General features: G+C 48.3%; 7 protein-coding genes across 7 annotated transcripts; 3 read left to right on the forward strand and 4 right to left on the reverse strand.

The window, feature by feature from the left end:
• Positions 1–1,259: 1,259 nt before the first annotated feature.
• LTR84_012150 (uncharacterized protein) lies at positions 1,260–2,987 on the forward strand (the record flags this gene model as incomplete). The annotated part of the gene is made up of 1 exon (XM_064855674.1): positions 1,260–2,987. The coding sequence occupies one exon, from the start codon at positions 1,260–1,262 to the stop codon at positions 2,985–2,987; it is 1,728 nt and encodes a 575-aa protein (XP_064708334.1).
• Positions 2,988–3,460: 473 nt separating this feature from the next.
• On the forward strand, positions 3,461–5,233 carry LTR84_012151 (uncharacterized protein; the record flags this gene model as incomplete). Its single annotated transcript, XM_064855675.1, has 1 exon — positions 3,461–5,233. One exon carries the CDS (start codon positions 3,461–3,463, stop codon positions 5,231–5,233), a length of 1,773 nt encoding a protein of 590 aa, XP_064708335.1.
• A 724-nt stretch (positions 5,234–5,957) lies between these two features.
• On the reverse strand, positions 5,958–6,788 carry LTR84_012152 (uncharacterized protein; the record flags this gene model as incomplete). Its single annotated transcript, XM_064855676.1, has 1 exon — positions 5,958–6,788. The coding sequence occupies one exon, from the start codon at positions 6,786–6,788 to the stop codon at positions 5,958–5,960; it is 831 nt and encodes a 276-aa protein (XP_064708336.1).
• A 2,659-nt stretch (positions 6,789–9,447) lies between these two features.
• Positions 9,448–10,818, reverse strand: LTR84_012153 (uncharacterized protein; the record flags this gene model as incomplete). Its single annotated transcript, XM_064855677.1, has 1 exon — positions 9,448–10,818. The coding sequence occupies one exon, from the start codon at positions 10,816–10,818 to the stop codon at positions 9,448–9,450; it is 1,371 nt and encodes a 456-aa protein (XP_064708337.1).
• Positions 10,819–11,331: 513 nt separating this feature from the next.
• On the forward strand, positions 11,332–12,589 carry LTR84_012154 (uncharacterized protein; the record flags this gene model as incomplete). The annotated part of the gene is made up of 2 exons (XM_064855678.1): positions 11,332–11,479; positions 11,532–12,589. 2 exons carry the CDS (start codon positions 11,332–11,334, stop codon positions 12,587–12,589), a joined length of 1,206 nt encoding a protein of 401 aa, XP_064708338.1.
• An 810-nt stretch (positions 12,590–13,399) lies between these two features.
• LTR84_012155 (uncharacterized protein) lies at positions 13,400–16,223 on the reverse strand (the record flags this gene model as incomplete). Its single annotated transcript, XM_064855679.1, has 3 exons — positions 13,400–14,002; positions 14,058–16,063; positions 16,112–16,223. The coding sequence occupies 3 exons, from the start codon at positions 16,221–16,223 to the stop codon at positions 13,400–13,402; spliced, it is 2,721 nt and encodes a 906-aa protein (XP_064708339.1).
• An 845-nt stretch (positions 16,224–17,068) lies between these two features.
• Positions 17,069–17,498, reverse strand: LTR84_012156 (uncharacterized protein; the record flags this gene model as incomplete). The annotated part of the gene is made up of 2 exons (XM_064855680.1): positions 17,069–17,409; positions 17,477–17,498. 2 exons carry the CDS (start codon positions 17,496–17,498, stop codon positions 17,069–17,071), a joined length of 363 nt encoding a protein of 120 aa, XP_064708340.1.
• Between the last annotated feature and the right edge of the window lie 435 nt (positions 17,499–17,933).

Below are 17,933 nucleotides of genomic sequence, written 5' to 3' on the forward strand. Positions count from 1 at the left end.
AATTCTTCATTGTGGACGAGATTGAAATGGTAGAACTTCAGATGAGTCGAGTGACAAGACGATGGTGGTTTGTGGTGCGTAGTTCGTGATCTGAGTGGCAGTCGTAGTGGTCGTGGTAGTCAGTAGGAGTAGCAGGCTGTGGCCTGTGCCTATGGAGATCCAGTCTCGTCAGCTAAGTCCAGAGATAGCGAGATCACACCCACAGCTCCTAGTTAGTTAAGGCATATGGGTCCGGCTAATGAATGACTTACAAGGCCTTGAGATGAGAGCAATCACGACTTGAACTCGGTATTGATGACTTAATGGATCAAGTTGGAGACGACTAGTAGGAAAAGTGTGGGATTTGCATTCGTTGAAAAGAGGGCAGATCGTGATGGTTCAAGTTGAAGGTCGTAATTGAATGGTCAACTTTGGGTGCTACCCGTAGCCGTATCAACTGGATGGTTGTTTATTGGAGCGAGAAGGTTACAGGTAGGGTAAGTGGAGGGGTGCACTTAAGTTGAACTTGGACTGTGGGCGGGGCAAGGATGCCTGGGCTGTCCTGCCTGGAGGCCGCCTGTGACTGACTACCTAAGGACCAAGGAGGAGACCCCCGAGGGCCCTAGGCACATCTCGTCCTCCGAAATCTGGAGTACTACTAGAAGCTCAAAGTTGGAGATCGAGTCTGGTGGCCTCCCAAGTCAAGAACGCTCCTTTGGACTTGACTTTGTGTGATCTGCTAGCAATTGAGCGGTTCTCAACCCACTTCCCCAGCTCGCCAATTGATGAAAAGGTTGCGATCGCCTATCATTATAACCACCATCATCTCAGATATCTGATGATCTTCTTTGAGCTACTTTGTTACCTTACGTGGGCGGGTGCCCATCTGAGGCTGAGGCAATCACCACTGCACGTGATCTGCCAGAAATGCCAAGCTCTTTGGACTTGATTACTTAAGGTTAGTTTCACCACAGCGCGCCCGAAGCAGAAAGATTGGGCCTAACTAGTGCAGGGAATATTTCTCAGATTCACATCATAAGTAGACAACTGACTCACCAGGTAGGGACAGATAACGGTTTGAGGTGAACATCGTCGAGGCAGTCAATTAATCTGGTCAAGAAACTGCTTCTACGGGTGAGATTTCTCCTCATAGAAATCAAGGTGGGAGGCTCCAATCACTTCAGGCTTTTTTCAAGTTACCTCTGCGAGGTTGAAATCCGCGGCTCCCAGTGCTGAGCATCAAGGAGCAATCTGTCCCTTTCCGTCTCGCTGTTTGTGCAATGGAAAGCCGTTCGGCGCCATGGCTGCAAGCTTCAGCAGCAGCTCCCGTGCTTTCTGTCGAACACCCATGTATTGTTCAAAATGTTGACAGAGCCATTCATATGCTAGGAGGCTCTGAAGAAATTGGCCAGCATCTCAAACCAGAAACTGACAAGCCTTTAGGACTCAAGTTCCAACCCGATGACCCAGCCTGTCGTCCCATTATAGCCCTCAGGAATGACTCGAACAACGTTTTGTTGCAGTTCACCGTTCCCAGGCGAACCGGCAGAAAAAGAAAACGAGGTTCAGATGATCCATTTGTGAAGGACCCAGCGCCCGAGCCTCTCAGGAAAGATGCCTCTTACTTGCTTCGATCAATGGTGGATAATCCTGAAGGCTACCAGGTCGATGTTGTTGGTTCGATACAATCAACCCACGTCTGGCGTACCATTCCAGATTTTGTCTATTCGGTCACCAATTCATCGGCCATAGATGAGCTTAAGTCCAAGATCCTTCCTCAACAATATCCGCTCATCGAAAAATGGTCATTGCCACAAACCTACGGTCTAACCGATACGGAGACATTTCCTCCCCCAATTCTCTCCGTCCATTCGCTGCCTCTCAACTATTCCTATCGTCAAAATCCAGCTGTGACGATCCTTGCAGATCCACAAACAGGCAAGAAATCCCTCTACAATCTCCAAAAAGCCGCCAAAGTCTTCACTCATCAATCTCAGTTCGATGATCCTGTTTGGCCTGATAAACCCCATCCGAGATGTCCTCCTCTGTCACAACAGAATCCAGCATTTCAAGACGTATGCAAATCCGTTCTTGACCTCTTTGAGCAACGTCCCATCTGGACCCGTCGCGCTTTGGTGAACCAACTGCCACTCGATGTACCATTGCAAACCATTCGCCATGCTACAGCATACGTTTGCTTCGCGATTCGATCTGGACCTTGGCGAGATACTTTATGCAAGTTTGGTGTCGATCCACGAAAAGATCCCTCGCATCGCAAATATCAAACGGTACTTGTGCAACTTGTCAATCGACACAAAGACAAACCCAACAATAGAGAAGATTTCACTCGGACATGGCATCGGAGTGCAGATCAAGAGTCTCATATCTTCACTGGAAAGTCCACCATACCAACAGATGGGAAATCGTGGCAACTTTGTGATCTCCACGAACCACACCTCAAGGCCTTGGTTGATACATCTGATGTCTACATTCGTCATGATTGTGAAACAAGATATTTTGGGTGGTATGCAAATGGAACCATGGCAAAAATGAGAGTGGCCATCAAAGCGATGATAGATTCGGTCATCGATGGGACAACACTGGATATGTCTATGCTGGAAAGGTTCTTGTTATTACCAGAAGATATTCAATGGACTCTTGGCCAAAATACACCTGCACACCTTCCGAAAAATACGACCAAGCAAGAGCAAGAATGGGCGAGCTCATATCGCTCTCTTTGTCGAACTGTGGGAGGTAATGTTCCTACAGCAGGTGGAAGTGGGAAAGGCCGATTAAGCAAACCCAAGCCTTTAGCAAATGCTAGTTTCGTGGACCAAGGTGATGTCGATAACGTTGATGGGATGGAGGATGGAGATGAGGAAGGGTTGTATGGTGATGAAGGGGATGACGATAACATGGAGCAGGAAGAGCAAGAAGAGCAAGACAGCGGGGCTGAAGAACAGGATGTTGAGAGTGAGCAAGATGAGGTTGAAACAGAAATACCTTAACTTCGACCAAATTCTAGTATTAGTGAATCCAGAATGAAGAAAGACGGGCGAGGATCACCTTGTCGGACAATGATTGTGGTGCCCGGTCCGCCAAGTATCGAGAGATTTCGGATCCCGTAGGCATGGAATTCGAAGATGGATGTTCGGGAGTATCATGGGATTCGAGCATATGAAGTAGCCCCCAAGTTGCACTGCCAATGATCCCCTTCATCCTCCCTGAGCCCCGACCATCTACGAGTAGGGCGCGAGCCGCTCCAGCTACCGGGTTGGGTTAGGCTTGGATGAATGTGAGACACGTGCCTAAACAACCCCAGAGGCAAAGCTGACATAGCGGAATTACTCCACTAACTAACCACTAGGCTGAACTTCAGATCAACTTGACATATGTAGAATCTCTGAATGATCGATCTTCGTCGTTGAAACGAAGCCCTCACAATATTCTCGCCTGCCTCCGGTCGCTCTTGGATGAAACAATGGCTGTTATCAACTTGCCTCCAAAGCGCAAACCAGGCTCCGGACAACCGCCTTCTACGGAGATCAACGAGCGAAAGAAACCGGGATACAGGCGCATTCGATGGAGGGAATTCGATCCCAATAAGAAGACCGCGAACCTAACACCAAATCAATTCGTGGCATGGCAGCCTCCAGCAGTTGAGGATGACTCTCCTGAAGGCATGAAAAGTCCAGCGATAACGCCAAAAGAGGATTTCAAGGATCGTCTTACGGTGCTTCGATCGAACAAGCTGATATCCCCTCCGCCTTCACCACTGCAACCGTTGCCATTGAATGGCACCCGCGACAATCCATTTTCGGTCTTGCCAATCAAGAGGACCGAATGCGTGGTGGAAACGTTGGACTACTTCGTGACCATGTGTAGTGGAATCCAGTATCAGCAGACACCCGTCACAAAGACTCCAAATCCCCACTTGTCGTTATTGCTTCCCTTCGCCCTAGAAAATTCTCTTTTATTCGAATCGATTGTTGCTGTATGTCGGGCATCGATATTACTCTCACTCGGCAAGTCGGCATATGAAGACCCGGCTTTCATTCAGCACCGAGGAAGTGCTCTTGCCGCACTGAATGTCAAACTCAAGTCAAAGACATGCACTGATGATGCAGCGCTTCTTACCGTTGTGATGCTTATGACCTTGGAGTACCTCACGGGCAATCATTACGGTGTCACGATGCATTGCAAAGGGTTGGAGAAAATGCTCCAGCTTAGGGGTCCATTGCCAGAGGACTCGGATCCCGACAGCATCAAGTCTGATTGGGTGCGCTTTGTGAAGACTGGACTCGTCGGATACAAAGCATTAGGATCTTTTGTGACTGGTCAGCCACCTGATATTCCGTCAAGTTCCCTGGGATTTGCAAGCGAGACATTCGAGGCGCTGGACCTCGACAAACCACTGTCTTACCCGGAGAAGCCATTCGGGGAAGATCTGTGTCTCATTTTGTCACGCCTCCCCTCTGGATTCTCCGAGCTATGTTTGATGTCACACTTGTCCAATCAGTTGATCAATACTCTAGCATCGATCGGTGCTGCGAAGACGCAGTTCGAAATATCAAGCGACAAAGATTCTCCCAAATATTCTTTGGCTAGTGGTTTCATGTCTGCAGAAACACCCAATCACGACAGTCAGCAAATGACAATCCAGAACCTGTTGTCAGCACTACAGCGTCTGAGCCTCATGTCCCCGAACATACTCGAGACCTACCTGTCATTCGGCCTCATATCATTCATGTTCCAATTTCGAAGTCTTGCGCCACTCAATCTCTTCTACGATCCAATCTTACGACAATTTGTCGCTATTCTGCCACACCATTCGAAGCCAGCGGGGATCGAAGAGCAATACGCTCTGATCTGGACAAGCCTCTCGGTCGCCGGCTCCTTAGGACTACGCGGAGCCCAATTGCCAGAAGGTCACACGGTCATGGACCATATGTTAGACCTCTATCCCGAATCAAGGAAATGGTCTCGGTTGGAGAAGATCATACGGAGTTTCTTCTGGACCGACGATATCCTGGTCCATTGGAAGGGTGTCTGGGAAACAGCAATGACACGGCGGACGCTTTTGCTGAAAAGGAACAACTCTGCAGCCGACGTGGTCAGACTCGAACCTCCTCGCCCTTCTCCTGAGTGGATCAAAAATCACATCATGGGCGCTCCACGAGAGATGCGTGAAATGGGTGAAGCTCTTGGTATTTGCCCTTTCCGTCCTCGATCCACGACATCTCCAGGGGATTGAAGTCTTGTGCAATCTGTTCGGCTTATTCGGTATTATCCATTCACCCGCCACGCTGAACGTGAGAGGTTTGGTTTGCCATCCCAAAATCGTCGACATTGCTCGATTTCAACTTAGGCTCTAGGTGGAACAACGATCTCGCCTGCCGTTTCTGGTGACCCACAACTGGCGATATTACTGATAGATGGGCCTCGGGTCGAGACAGTTCTCAGGTGACTAAATCCGCCCTCAAGCTGCCAGAAGCCAGTGCTCGCTCACAGTTCCGTGAAAAGGTGAGGGTAGAGCGCAAGGCTGAAAAGCCCTCCACCTGCGGGAAATCAAATCGACTAACTCGCCTGTTCTGGTGCTCGGTGACTTCAGCTTGGGGAATCTCCACTACCGCATGACATGGCAGTGTCCGATGAGATTGTTCTCTTTACTGGAAGTTGACCGATATCTGGACGCAGTCATGTGTCGGTCATGAGAATGCAATCGCCTTTTTGTTATAATTTCGGACCGATGACACTGGTTAGAAATCTTCGCACCACATTCCCGTCTATTGGCAGTGATGAAGTAGCCATCCTCTCAAGCAACCGGCAGCATTGGCTGGGACCGCGTAGCAGCGGGTGTCTGGAATTTTGTTCTTTCTACACATCATCCTCGCTGCTGTCTCGAGGGAGGCAACACGTACCAGATGGAAAATGAAGTCATGTACATCACAGTTATCTATTAAAATTACAATCCAATATTAGGCAAAAGCACCTACGACAGCCATGAGCAGTCCACCCAGAGCAACTGCGAGACAGGCTTCGATCCTCCTCCTACCCGTCAAGGTCTTGTAGCTGTTATCACTGAGGAAATCCTCTGCAATCAGTTGAACCAATCCAGCGAAAAGCAACAAACCACTACTAATCGCGTTTGTGATTCCGACCATCAGCAAGCCAACCTTTGAGGCTGGGTCATAAAGACCGTGCATCCAAATGCCAATCGCCTGCCCGATGGGTGTCGTGGCACCATATGCCAAAGCCATTAACCAGGGTTTTGGACTGCTTGCGTCGAAAAGTGCGGGAATTAGTGCCGCTATGCGGGAACCCAGGGCGAAACCTTCGAATGTCTGGTGGAAGCAGATGGCAATGAGGAGGACCACAAATTGGGTGCCGGTAGCCACTGAGACAGCCATTCCAATAAAGACACTGTGGAAGAGAATGCCGGCTTCGAGCAGTAGACATTGCAGAAACAGTTTCTTTGGGTCCTGTCCGTCGGGCGCAGACTGAGGCTCGAGATGGTTTTCATGCTCGGAGATCTTTCTCTGGTGTGGGTGATTCAAGGTCGCCGATTCGTCCACTATGGCATCTAATGCCTCCAGATCGTCATCTTCGTCATCATCGTCGTCGGGCATGGGGGGTCTCGGGCTGTTGTCCGTATATGGAGTCATGGGCGTGTTCAAATGGTGGAGCGCAAGTCCTTGTTCTGGTCTGTCCCATTCACTTCCATGAGTGTGGCCTGCCCCGCGCGTTGCGAAGAACATCTCGATCGACACAACGACGAACACTGCCATCATTGCAATGAATCCAGCCATGGGAGGATAATCTTTATTCCAAAAATTCGGCAGACATGGATCAGTCATGGAAATGAATGCTGTGGGAAGGAGGTGAATGAATGCTGTGGCTATTAGTACCCCTGTTCCGAAGTGTCGCGAGAGAAAGAGAAATCGATGCGGGATGGGTAGTTTAGGGAAGCGGCGGGCGATGACCGGAAACGAACATGCTGGTGACATTAGACTTGAAGTCTCATGAGAATGGGTTTCCCTACCTAGCGTGCTCAGAGCGAGGATCAAGAACAACGCAAATACGTGGATGCCGGTGTTGTAAGAGCCCTGCTTATTTCGGGTTCCGCAGGATGGCTTTTCATCTCTCCGCTCCAGCTCGGCGAGCAGGGCATCGAGGGGGAAGGATGCCAGGTCATCTATCTGTGTGAGAACATATGGAGACTTTCAAAAAGGCTGTTGCTCACCTCGGGGGATCATGTCGTTGTGCGGGAACGGCCATGGAGGCAGGATGGTTGCAAATACGTGTATTCAGAGTCGCAGGCCCCGGACTGTGAGATCTTCTAGAGATGCAGCAACGTGAACTTTATCCGGCCGATTCGGAGGTCCGCCCGGCTTGGCAGACCTCGATGAGGATGAAGCTGCGTCACGTGGCTAGCTAGAAGCCAGCCTCACTACCCCTGAATTCCACAGCCTGGAAATCGTTCACTCTAAACTCAAAAACCTTGACTACATTGCTAACTAGCATTGTATTTGAAGCACGGAGCGATGAATACAATACGTGAGCATGTAATGCACCACAAGCATAAAGCTTGCATATTCAACATAGTTGATCGCAGATGAGGAGGAAGATGACAAGTACAAGCCAGGTTGGCAGCGGAATGGCTGGATGCCCAGACGAAAGTATGCTGAGTAGCTGGCCTTGTTAGTGGAAATTCCTTTCCCTGTGCAGCTTATGAGAATTGAACCGTATTCTACCATATCGATAATGCTTTAGCAATTAAGATCGTGAGTTAGTCATATACCAAGTATTTTATCCGATATCTCTTTCGCCTTTTAGGCTGCCTCGATTTCATCGTTCAACATTCCTTGTTCCAAACTAATAGCTCTATCCTCCTCATCCTTTGTCATTTTGAGCCACTCGATGAGTTCTCGAGGCATACCTCCATCGTTGATGACGGTCGTCAGCAAGTAGTATCTCCTAGATATCAAACGCTTCTTTTCAAAGATCCTCCCGAAGTCGGTCGATTGTCTTGCATCCTTCGAGAATTCCCTTGTCTTTGTGTTAGGCGATTTGCTGCAGAGTGTTATTGATGGCGCCTTGTACATAGCAGACTGGCAGTTCGACTTGAATATGCAGTCTGCGGAAGATTCGGCTCCTTCCACACGATTTGACGATCGTTGCGTTCCAAACCTGCCGAAAGAACCTCTTTCGAGATTCTTGCCGTGGCAAAAAAGACCATGTCCTTAGCAAACTGGCTGCGATGTCCCTCAGACTCTGCACAACACTGTCCACCTCATCGATGAAAGTCTCGCTAATCTTGCAAACACTCTTCGGGGTCTCGATACCACTAGGCTGGCTGACAAATGCCGCGTCAAGGCTCTGCCGGATTTTTTTCACATTTTGCAGCGCCATCTCTGTCCTTATTACTTGAAGTAGCATGACCGGAGCCGAGCGGGCGGAACTGGCGACAGAAATTTCCTTTGAAGTCGGCGATTGAGCCCAGTTCCTCGTCCAGAATGTCGCTCTCTGTTGCATTGAAAGTTGTTGACTGTCCGGCGACTCACACTTTCAACAAATCAGTTTTAGAGATAGATGGCTGACGTGGCAATTCAAGGATGTCGGCGAAAGCAGGATAGCTGACGAAGGATCCAGATCAAAAAGTGCGTCATGTACCATGGTGTAAAGGATGCATTATGTCAGGTCTTTGCTCTAGAAGTCTTTCGTGTTGTACCCAGACTCACTTGATGACGGCCAGTGTTTCCACTCGAGACCAAAGATTTTGCGCTGACATGTCCTTATTTCCACTCAACGTTGCCTTAGAGATGAGGGCCAACGATTTGAGGGAGGTATTGGCAGTATCTTGCAAAGAGAGACTTACCAATCTATATGGGGCAATCTTCGTAAACGCAGGATACGTATACACACGAGTCTGAAATGTCAATGGCAGAGCGCCATAGGATCAGGAGGAGAGGAAGGAGGCCGAGAGGAGAAAAGACGGAGCAACAAGAGATTGAGAAGGCGAGGAAAGAAGTGTTCGAAAACTCGAATTTTCTTCTCCAAAGTTGGGAACTTCAGTCCCTTTATATGGTTCAAGAAAAGATTGATTTGCTGGTGACTGATTTTCCATGACTCACGAACTATGCAACAGCATTGGCTTTTCCAGCAATGGGGAAGGTTCATGATGATTCAGGAAGAAGGAGAAGCAGTCATGATGACACCTTGAAACGACTTAGAAGTGATGGACCAGACACAACGAAACATCCAGGATTGGAATGGAGAAGAGCGAGTGATGGAAACCAAAAAAAGCGTTGGAAGGTGAATTTATAGACAACGTAGCACATAGCAGCATGCTATTTCAAGAGGGTCGAGATAGGTAGAGCTGACATTGGTGAAGAGAGATGGGCCGGGAAGTAGACCATTGCAACGATATTTGAAGAGAGCGCGCCCCAACAACGACACGGCCGATGATTACTCGTCAGTGACTGACATTTTGCCTTGCAGTGCAACAAGTTCCAAATCCTTCAACCCAATCGCTTCAATTACACGTTCCAAAGCCTCTTCGAGATAAGGTTTGGGATGACTGAAGACGATCCGGAACAGACCAGCAGTTTCAGCTCCAAAATGATACCCGCTTGCGAGGAAAACTTTGTTCTTCAACAAAAGGCGCATTACCTCCTTCGTCACATCTTCACTGTTGTCCGTGGCCGCCTTCGTCTGCAGATATTTTGCTCCAAGATCCGCCCACAGGAAGAATGCGGCATTTGAACCTGGACTATAGGAAATCTTGTGTCTTTGGAGGAATTTGACCACAAAGCTGTGGTTTTCAGATAGCTTGGATTGATTCGTTTCGATGAAGGCGTCTACCCATTCATCGTCTTCCAAAATGTTGGCTGCAATGATCTCAGCCACGGAAGATGCGTAGGAATAGATGGAAACATCGACGAGAGCCTTGAGTAGAGCTTGATTGTGTTGAGAGATGATGAACCCAACACGTAAGCCATTTGCACCGAAATCTTTGCTCATACCATACAGGACATGCACCAAAGAAGGCTTAATAATTCCTTCCAACGGAATGGCTAACACCGATGTGAACTCGACAGGTGGTGGATGGGTGTCGTGTTTGTTCTTCCATACAGAAAAAGCGTAGATTTCGTCGCTCACAAAATGAATTTGATATTTCTGACAAAGCCGCAAATACTCGATTATTGTTTCGCGACTATAACATCTTCCAAGTGGGTTGTGCGGTGAGCACAGCATGACAGCTTTGACCGTGACACCGCGCTCCCTCGCCGATAGAATTGCCTTTTCATAGTTCGCGACTGCTGCAAGGCTCATAGGGTCGATCTCGTCGAATGCCACTTTGACAACATCCACATTGGGTCTGAGTTCAATGTCTGCAATGAACGCACCATAATAAGGATGGCCCAGTAGAAACCCATCACCTGGATTGCAAAAAGCCCATGAAACATGTTCAATGGCATGGGAAACACCGTTGGTGATGACAACATGTTCGAAGGTTAGCTGTGCCTCAGGACTGATTCTCCTGTTGAGAAATCTTGCAACAGCCTTTCTCAATCTCTTGCTACCCGTTGGGCCATCTCCATATGTGAAGGCGTCTCCAGTCACCTTGGTCGTCCGATTGATGTAATCCTGGAGCTCGTCTCTCATCAAAACATTCTCGGCGACTCCGAGACTTACATAACCTTCAGGGTTATTTTGAGGGTGCCATTGGTTGTTGTAAATATCCCAGATGGGACTCTTGTCCTCATCAGGTTTTGCAAGCTCTTGGGCCCGCACAGATAACGTGGAAATAGCTTCGGGGGTCTTGATCGTAGTCATCACGGAAGGGTCAGAGCACTTACAAGAAATCTGGGCAGTTTTGGAATTACTTGCTGGACTCGTAGAGATGAAGTTTGTTTAAGTTTGGGCCTGTCAAAGCTAACTTGTTGCTGGTACGTCATTCATTCACGCCTTTTGATCATGTTGCCCTCCAGGTGCACACAGAACTATGGTCAGCATGAAAAGTACTTAGGTGGCATACGACACACACGCAAGGTTTGATCTATTGATCGACGGAGGGATTTCAAACCATTGCCTGCTGGCGTATTATGCAGACGTCGAAAACTTGAAGCAGAGGCAGTCTGGGGTCGTTAATCAGTGCCAAGCCTCTAGCGCGATGGTATTTGTTTACTCGTCCCAACTGGGACTAATCGACCATTGCATCCGTTCCAACTAGAAGTCCGACCACCACCTCGAAACCACCTAGGTACAGCATCTTGAACTTTTCCAAGCACCAACTGATCTCAACAAACATTCGTACTCCTCGCAACCTGCGTGTCACATACATCCAACATGCCTCCCGCAAACCCACGCAAGAGGAAATCCAGTGAAATGGAGGAGGAACCTGCTCCCGCCGCCACTCCAACTGGAAGCCCTAGGAAGAAGATGAGGATAACACAATCACAAAAGCAAGCATTGATGGATAATCTGCAATTAGAGAGTGAGCCATACCTTGTTTCAATCCTAGTTTATCGCGTAACTAACATCAATAGTCACTGAACGAGCACGACAGCTTCGAGCCGGCTATTCACTTCAATGCGCCGATCTTCGAGCTCGCATTGAAAGACGCGTCAATCGAATCCCCTTGGCTGTTCGGAAAATGACTATGGGTGAGCTCATGGAACAACACCAAGCCAACAAGACGAAGACCACGAAAATACAAGCTGTACCACCCAAACAATCCCAGGCAGAAGCTGAAGAAACAGAGCGACCTCTCCCACCACTACCAAGACAAGAAGTGGCTAAGGTTCCTTCCCCAGCGCGTTCAGTTCCGCAAGCAGCACCCACTCGAGGCAAGAAGCGGAAAAGTACCATTCGAATCGCGTCGGACAAGGAAAACGAGAATGCAGTTGGCTTGGAGAATCTACCCGTGCTGAAGAACAACAAACGCACCAAAGCAGGGCAAGCAGCACCAGGAACACGGACGGCATCTCGAACTGTGAAAGCCAACTCTGTGCTCTCACCGCGATCTCATAACTCTCGGACACTTCCTCGCTCCCCGATTAAAGAGTACACTGTAGCACCCAATTCGCCAGCCAAGAGCTTTATCGCCAGACCCATCTCACCTCTCAAACCAGTCAGTCCGTTCAAATCAGCAGCGACTGCGGCCACGTCGGCTATTTCTGCAAGTGTACACGGCATGATCGAACAAGCGAAGCGAGGAACTGCCGCACGAATGACTCGAACAGCATCGAAGGAAAAACCAGCAACCACAGGAACTCGAGGGAAAATGCTTCCCCCGCCCCGTCCAGGCCTCAACAGCGCATCCTCGCCTCAACGGACAGCCAGCCAATCCAGCAGCCATAGTGCGACTACCGATATCTCAATAAGCTCGACCAACACGACCGTCGTGAAACCAAAACGTGGACGCCCAGCGGCAGCGACAGCCAAAGCAGTTGAGCAGAAGAGCCCCGGAATGGCAAGACGGGGCGTTGCAAGGGCGGCGAGTGCAGCAAAAACGGCCTTGAAGCGTAATCCAACCACAGCAAACAAGAAGGTGGTGATTGCTGAGCCTGCCACTGGGAGACGGATCCTAAGGAAAAGGACTTGATAAAATCATACGATGGAGTTTTGTTTATAATGACTGTTGGTGTGCAGGGAAAGCGTCTGAGGATCTTGTCGGCGTTGAATGAGAGGATAGTGTTGGTGATGATGTTCAGCCAACAGGCGCTCTGGTGACTTCGCATCTGATGGTCCACCCATGCTACGGCTAGTTTTCGTGATTGATGTTCTCAGCGACTGGACGTTTAGGATACTGGGACGGACTCTTTGAAGATGGCCGCAGTCGTTGGCTTTCAGTTTCCATAGACTGCTTGACTACCAGTAGGTAGGTAGTTACAGAGGAGGCGAATGGAGATCATGCAAAGACCACCATCGTCTCTCTGCTAGACGTGCCGACTACGGTAGCTACATAGCACAGTGAGAGTACACTTTCCTGCAGTCCATGCTTCGCATACAGCAACAGCCGATCTGTCACACTGAAGCTTTTTCAATTTCACGCGTTTATCACACGGAAAGCGAAGGTGATGCCACCCTCCATAAAACCCTACTGCCGTGATCCGTGATCTAAATGCCGATCGAACGAACATGCAGGATGGACAAGGACTCTCTACTACTGATGTCTCCGAGAAAGGGTTCGAGAAGCATTGAAACTGAACGGTCGCGATACATGGGAAAAACACATTCTCGTCCCCTTAATCCTTGTACAATTGGCTGCTAATACTCACACACACTGCACGATATAAATTATGGAGAGAGAAAAAAACAGCCCCGTCGACTTTTCAGAGGTACCTCAGGTGATTCAGGGTTTCCCGATCACGCTCCCAACACCATGATCTCCATATCAACCTCAAAATACACTCTAATAATCCAGTTCGGCACCGGCGCCAGCCTGAGCGGCAGCAGCGGCACCACCGCCGGAACCACCACTGGGTTGGGCATCGAGATCCTCGTAGGACTTGATACTGCGGCCTTGGACGGCCTCTCTGGGGCCCATGGCATTCATACCGCCACCGGCACCATCGCCCCATTTCCCTCCGCCACCTCCACCGCCCTGAGCGATGAAAGCAGGGTTCATGCCGGGAGCGAAGCTGCCTCGCGCCATGCCGCCCATATTGTTGTACCCGCGTTGATTGGGTCGTTGATTGCGGTCGTATGGGCCTGAGCGATTGCCGTAGCGACCTCCTCCACGACGAATGGGTCCGCCACTGTGTGACCCACCGTTCATGTTGTCGTTGAAACCGACTCCGGACATGAATGGTGCGGGCACGTTGGACATTCCCATCATAGTGTTCTGCCCAAAATTCATCATGTTCATACCCATATGTTGTAGACTGAAACCTCGAGGTGTGCCATTGTTGAGGTGGTGATTACTTGGGAGTGGGAAATGTCCATTCGAGTTGGCGTCTGATCGAGAAGGTGCAATGTGCGATGGATCAAGAACGTAGAAATTGACGAGTTGAAGCTGTTTGAGAAGGGTTAGTTAAGGATAGTGATTTTCTTTCAATCTCAATACTCACGTCATTCTTCAATGCCGCATACCATTCATCGTGTCTCTTTTCGATGTGCTTTTTCCAGAAATGTTCGGCTTTAAACAGCTTGGCACAATCAGGAACTTTGCATCGATACTTCGCTTCATCTTCTTGCTTGACAAATTTGGCCAATTCTTCATCAAGAGCTTCTTCCACGGGTTTACCTCCTATTTTCTTCAGGTCGACATATTCGGGTTCAAGAATCTGTAAAATCTTTTCCTCAAATGTCTTGACCCAATTGAATGCTCTCAAAAGTTGTTGATCTGTCTTGTTGAATTTTTGAGAACGTTGTTCTTGAACTGGACTTGATGGTTCATCATCATAACCATTCTCTTTACCTTCCTTTTTCTTCCCAGGGAAAGGTTGTCCTTCAGCACTCGCTCGAGCAGCAGCTTTTGCCATACTGCTGAGTCCTGCACGAGGTCTTCGTAGATGACCGCCTGGACATTTGCGAACCAATTCATGAATAGAATCGGATTCAAAAACACAGAAGAGGCAGAAATTGAAGACTCTTCGAAGGTATTCAACCATGAGGTCAAGTTTCTTTTTAATCACCAACAACTCTTCATCATCTTGTTCATCTTCATTCTCTTCACCTTCCTCACCTTCCTCATCAAACTTGATCTCATCGTCGTTGTCCTCAAAATTTGGCTTCTTCGGTTTTGGTGGTGGAGCAAGAAGTCCTTGACTTCTCATCCTTTCGACACGATGATCAATTTTGGCGAGACCACCATTAAGTTCGTCTTTACCGAAATCAGTCTCCAATTTGGTGACCAATCTGCGTGCAAGTTCATAGTCTCTCTCAACTCGATCCGTTGCAGAGAACAGATCCCAAAGAGCTTTCTTTCGTGGAGCACTTGGAACGTTGTGAATGCCAACGTGACATGTAAAATCACCTCTGACAGTATCGGTGATGGTCTTCCCATTGATGGAGTCGAGAGCCTTTTGAGCAATGCTAACCTTCTCAACCACGGGTTTCTCTTCTCCCTCTTCATCATCATCACGACCATCACCACGTTCGACATCTTGCATAACGTCATTGTCTTCTTCTGGACCTGGATTCAACATAATCCATCCAATTCGGTGAAATTTCTTTGCTGGGTTGGGATCACTAAGCGACAACCCTTTGAAACCACCTTCCTCTTCACCAAGGTGTTCTTTGCAAAATTCTTCGATTCTTTCCCTCCCAACATTGGGTGCCAATGTCTTGATGAGTAGGGCAGGTTGATGGACTGATTCATCTCGAAGTTCACCACCTTTGGCTGGAACAAGGTCGAGAACACCGAGAACCTCATTACCACCCACGGCTTCACCTTCTTCTTTTTCAATCATACCACCAGCACCATCACTGTCATTTTTATAGATTCCTTCCAATGTGAAATCATCAAAGACACCCGAGTCAATATCTTTGGTCCATTGTTCGAAAGCGGGCTCCCTTGAAGCCATAACACGTTGTCGAATAGGGTCTCGAACCTCTGGAACATATCGCTCTTTAAACCATTCTTCACCTCTGTGTAACAAGACGAATTGCCTTGCCATTCGAACTTGAAACTCTTGTTTGTATTGATCGTAACCCTGTTGGATTTGTGATCGTTCTTTTTCACGATCTTCTTTTGCCTCTCTTTCACCTTTGACACGGTCAGAAGGTCTACGACCTCCATGTTTGGCTCTCTCTTTCTCCTCTTTGATTTGTTGTTCACAACGCCACCAATCAGCATAGTAGCTAAAGCCAGCTTGCGTGTCCAAAGATAGTGGATTTGCCAAAGGGTTCACACGAACGATCGGCTTGTTCGGCTCCTGACCAGGAACATATCGATCAATATTGGCCGCGGTTGGTGATGGAGCTCTTCTACGATCGTCTCTTTCGCGAGTGGTGGTTCTTTGTGGTTCATAGAAGTCATCACGAGCTGGACGCTCTCTTTCAGGCTGATATCGATCAATGCCAGTGGGGGAGCGGGATCGGTTTCGTGGAGGAGGGCGACGCCTGTCATTCACTAGAATTGTCAACGGAAGTGGATATTGTAGACGAGGTCAAAGCATACCAGGAGATCGTCTTCTGTAAGAATCCGTACGCTCGTAAGAATCTTCATCGCGTGCTCGATATCGCGGAGATTTCTCGTTCGGAGGTGAACCATATGCTTCATAAGGATTCATGATGTCCAACTCTTCCAAGCTCTTGTTTGCTTATTCGACACTTCCGTTCGCTTTCATTTGATTTGACGACAGGAAGACTTGGGAGAACGACTCAAGTGAAGTCGTCTTCAAAGGATCTGAGAAGGCTGGGTTGAAAGCTAAAAGAAGACATGATAGATGTTAGACTCGAGTCAAGGTAAATAAAATGTTTTGAGCGCACGATGATTTGAAGTAGGTTGGGTGTCAAAGAAGAGAAAAGTCGAGAGCATTGATGCTCCTATCAGAAGGAGTAAATTGATCCAAACAAGAACAGTTATATAAGATAATTGGTAAGGGTGGAAGTAGAGTGATTGATTGATAGCAGTTTGGGGTCAAAAGACAAAGTGTGATGCGGCGAATTGAAAGCCGACGGAAGATGATGAGTTGATTGCTAGAGGGAGTTAGGTAGGAAACCTACGGGATGGAGAAAAGTAGTAAATTGGCGAAGCAGTCTCAGCTTGTTGTTGATGATGATTCAAAGAAGAACGATGTGAGATGCAGTCAGTGGAGAGCATTGCGACAATGAGGTTGGAGTAACAATCATGTCCTTGGACTTGGCGACTGACACCTTAGGTAAGGCACCGCCTAAACTTGCTTAGATGGGTATCAAATGGGGTCAATTTAGGCTCCCCGCTAATGACCAGGTAGGGGATTTTGGGGGTTGCCACAAGGACCGTTCTTGGGGGCAACGTGATTCTCGTAGGCAAACATTCTGTCCCCCTTCCTAGATATCTATAGATGGTTCTCATCTAGGATACCATCTAGGATTTACAAGGCACTATCCAACATGATTCCAATCGACCTTGAGAGGCATGAGTATATCTCCCTCAACGTTGAACATTTTGACCCGATGGCATCCCTTTGACCATCCATTCGTCAAGCAACTCCCAATCTCTGTCATCCAACGCTGCGTCTTTGGTTCCATATCTGGCGATGAGATATCCAACGAGACTTCCATCTCTCTCAAGAGCTGTACTTGATGGTTTACCATCCTCATCAAGCCATTCGCGTTCTGACAAGATTTCATTTCGTCTCTCTTCAGATCGGCCGAGGACAAATCTTTTGAGTAGATTCAATGACATATCATCAAAAACACAGTCCTCGGTTCCATGTAGGTTGATAATAGATGTTGCGAGTTTGTGTTCACGAATTTGAGCTCCAGTGTCCCCTGATTGTAACATGAGCATATGAGAAACAGAGACTGCTGGTTGAGAGCAACGATGAATCAGGCTTACATGTTCCCTTTGTATAAGACATGGTGATATAGTATAGTGAATTTCAACGGGCTGTCAGGTCGTACCAATTATTAGGATGAGTATAATTTGGTTGAATAATACCTCAATCGCAAGTAAATGTCATGGATGTCTTTCTTGGGGTGGATGTATTGTTATTTGTAGACTCGTCGACCCTTTTGTGTACCGAGATTCTATCTACACCAATCGCCCGCCCGTACTTTCATGCAGGGACAGCAGGGGTTCTTGCTTTGCACCTAGGCAACAGCCATCAACAACGACCGACACCATATGTCAGAGTGTACTCGGTCGACATTCTCGTCCAAGCGAGTTCTGCTAGCTATCTATCTGACGGCATTTCCACTACACACCCTTCTGATTGGTGATAGACTTCTCGTGCACGATTCTGCTCACACCTTGCGATGCTTGAAACAGAGGACTTATTTGGATAACATCTGAA

This window comes from Exophiala bonariae (genome assembly GCF_035927105.1).
Source record: "Exophiala bonariae strain CCFEE 5792 chromosome Unknown scaffold_7, whole genome shotgun sequence".
Classification (NCBI taxonomy): Eukaryota; Fungi; Ascomycota; class Eurotiomycetes; order Chaetothyriales; family Herpotrichiellaceae; genus Exophiala; species Exophiala bonariae.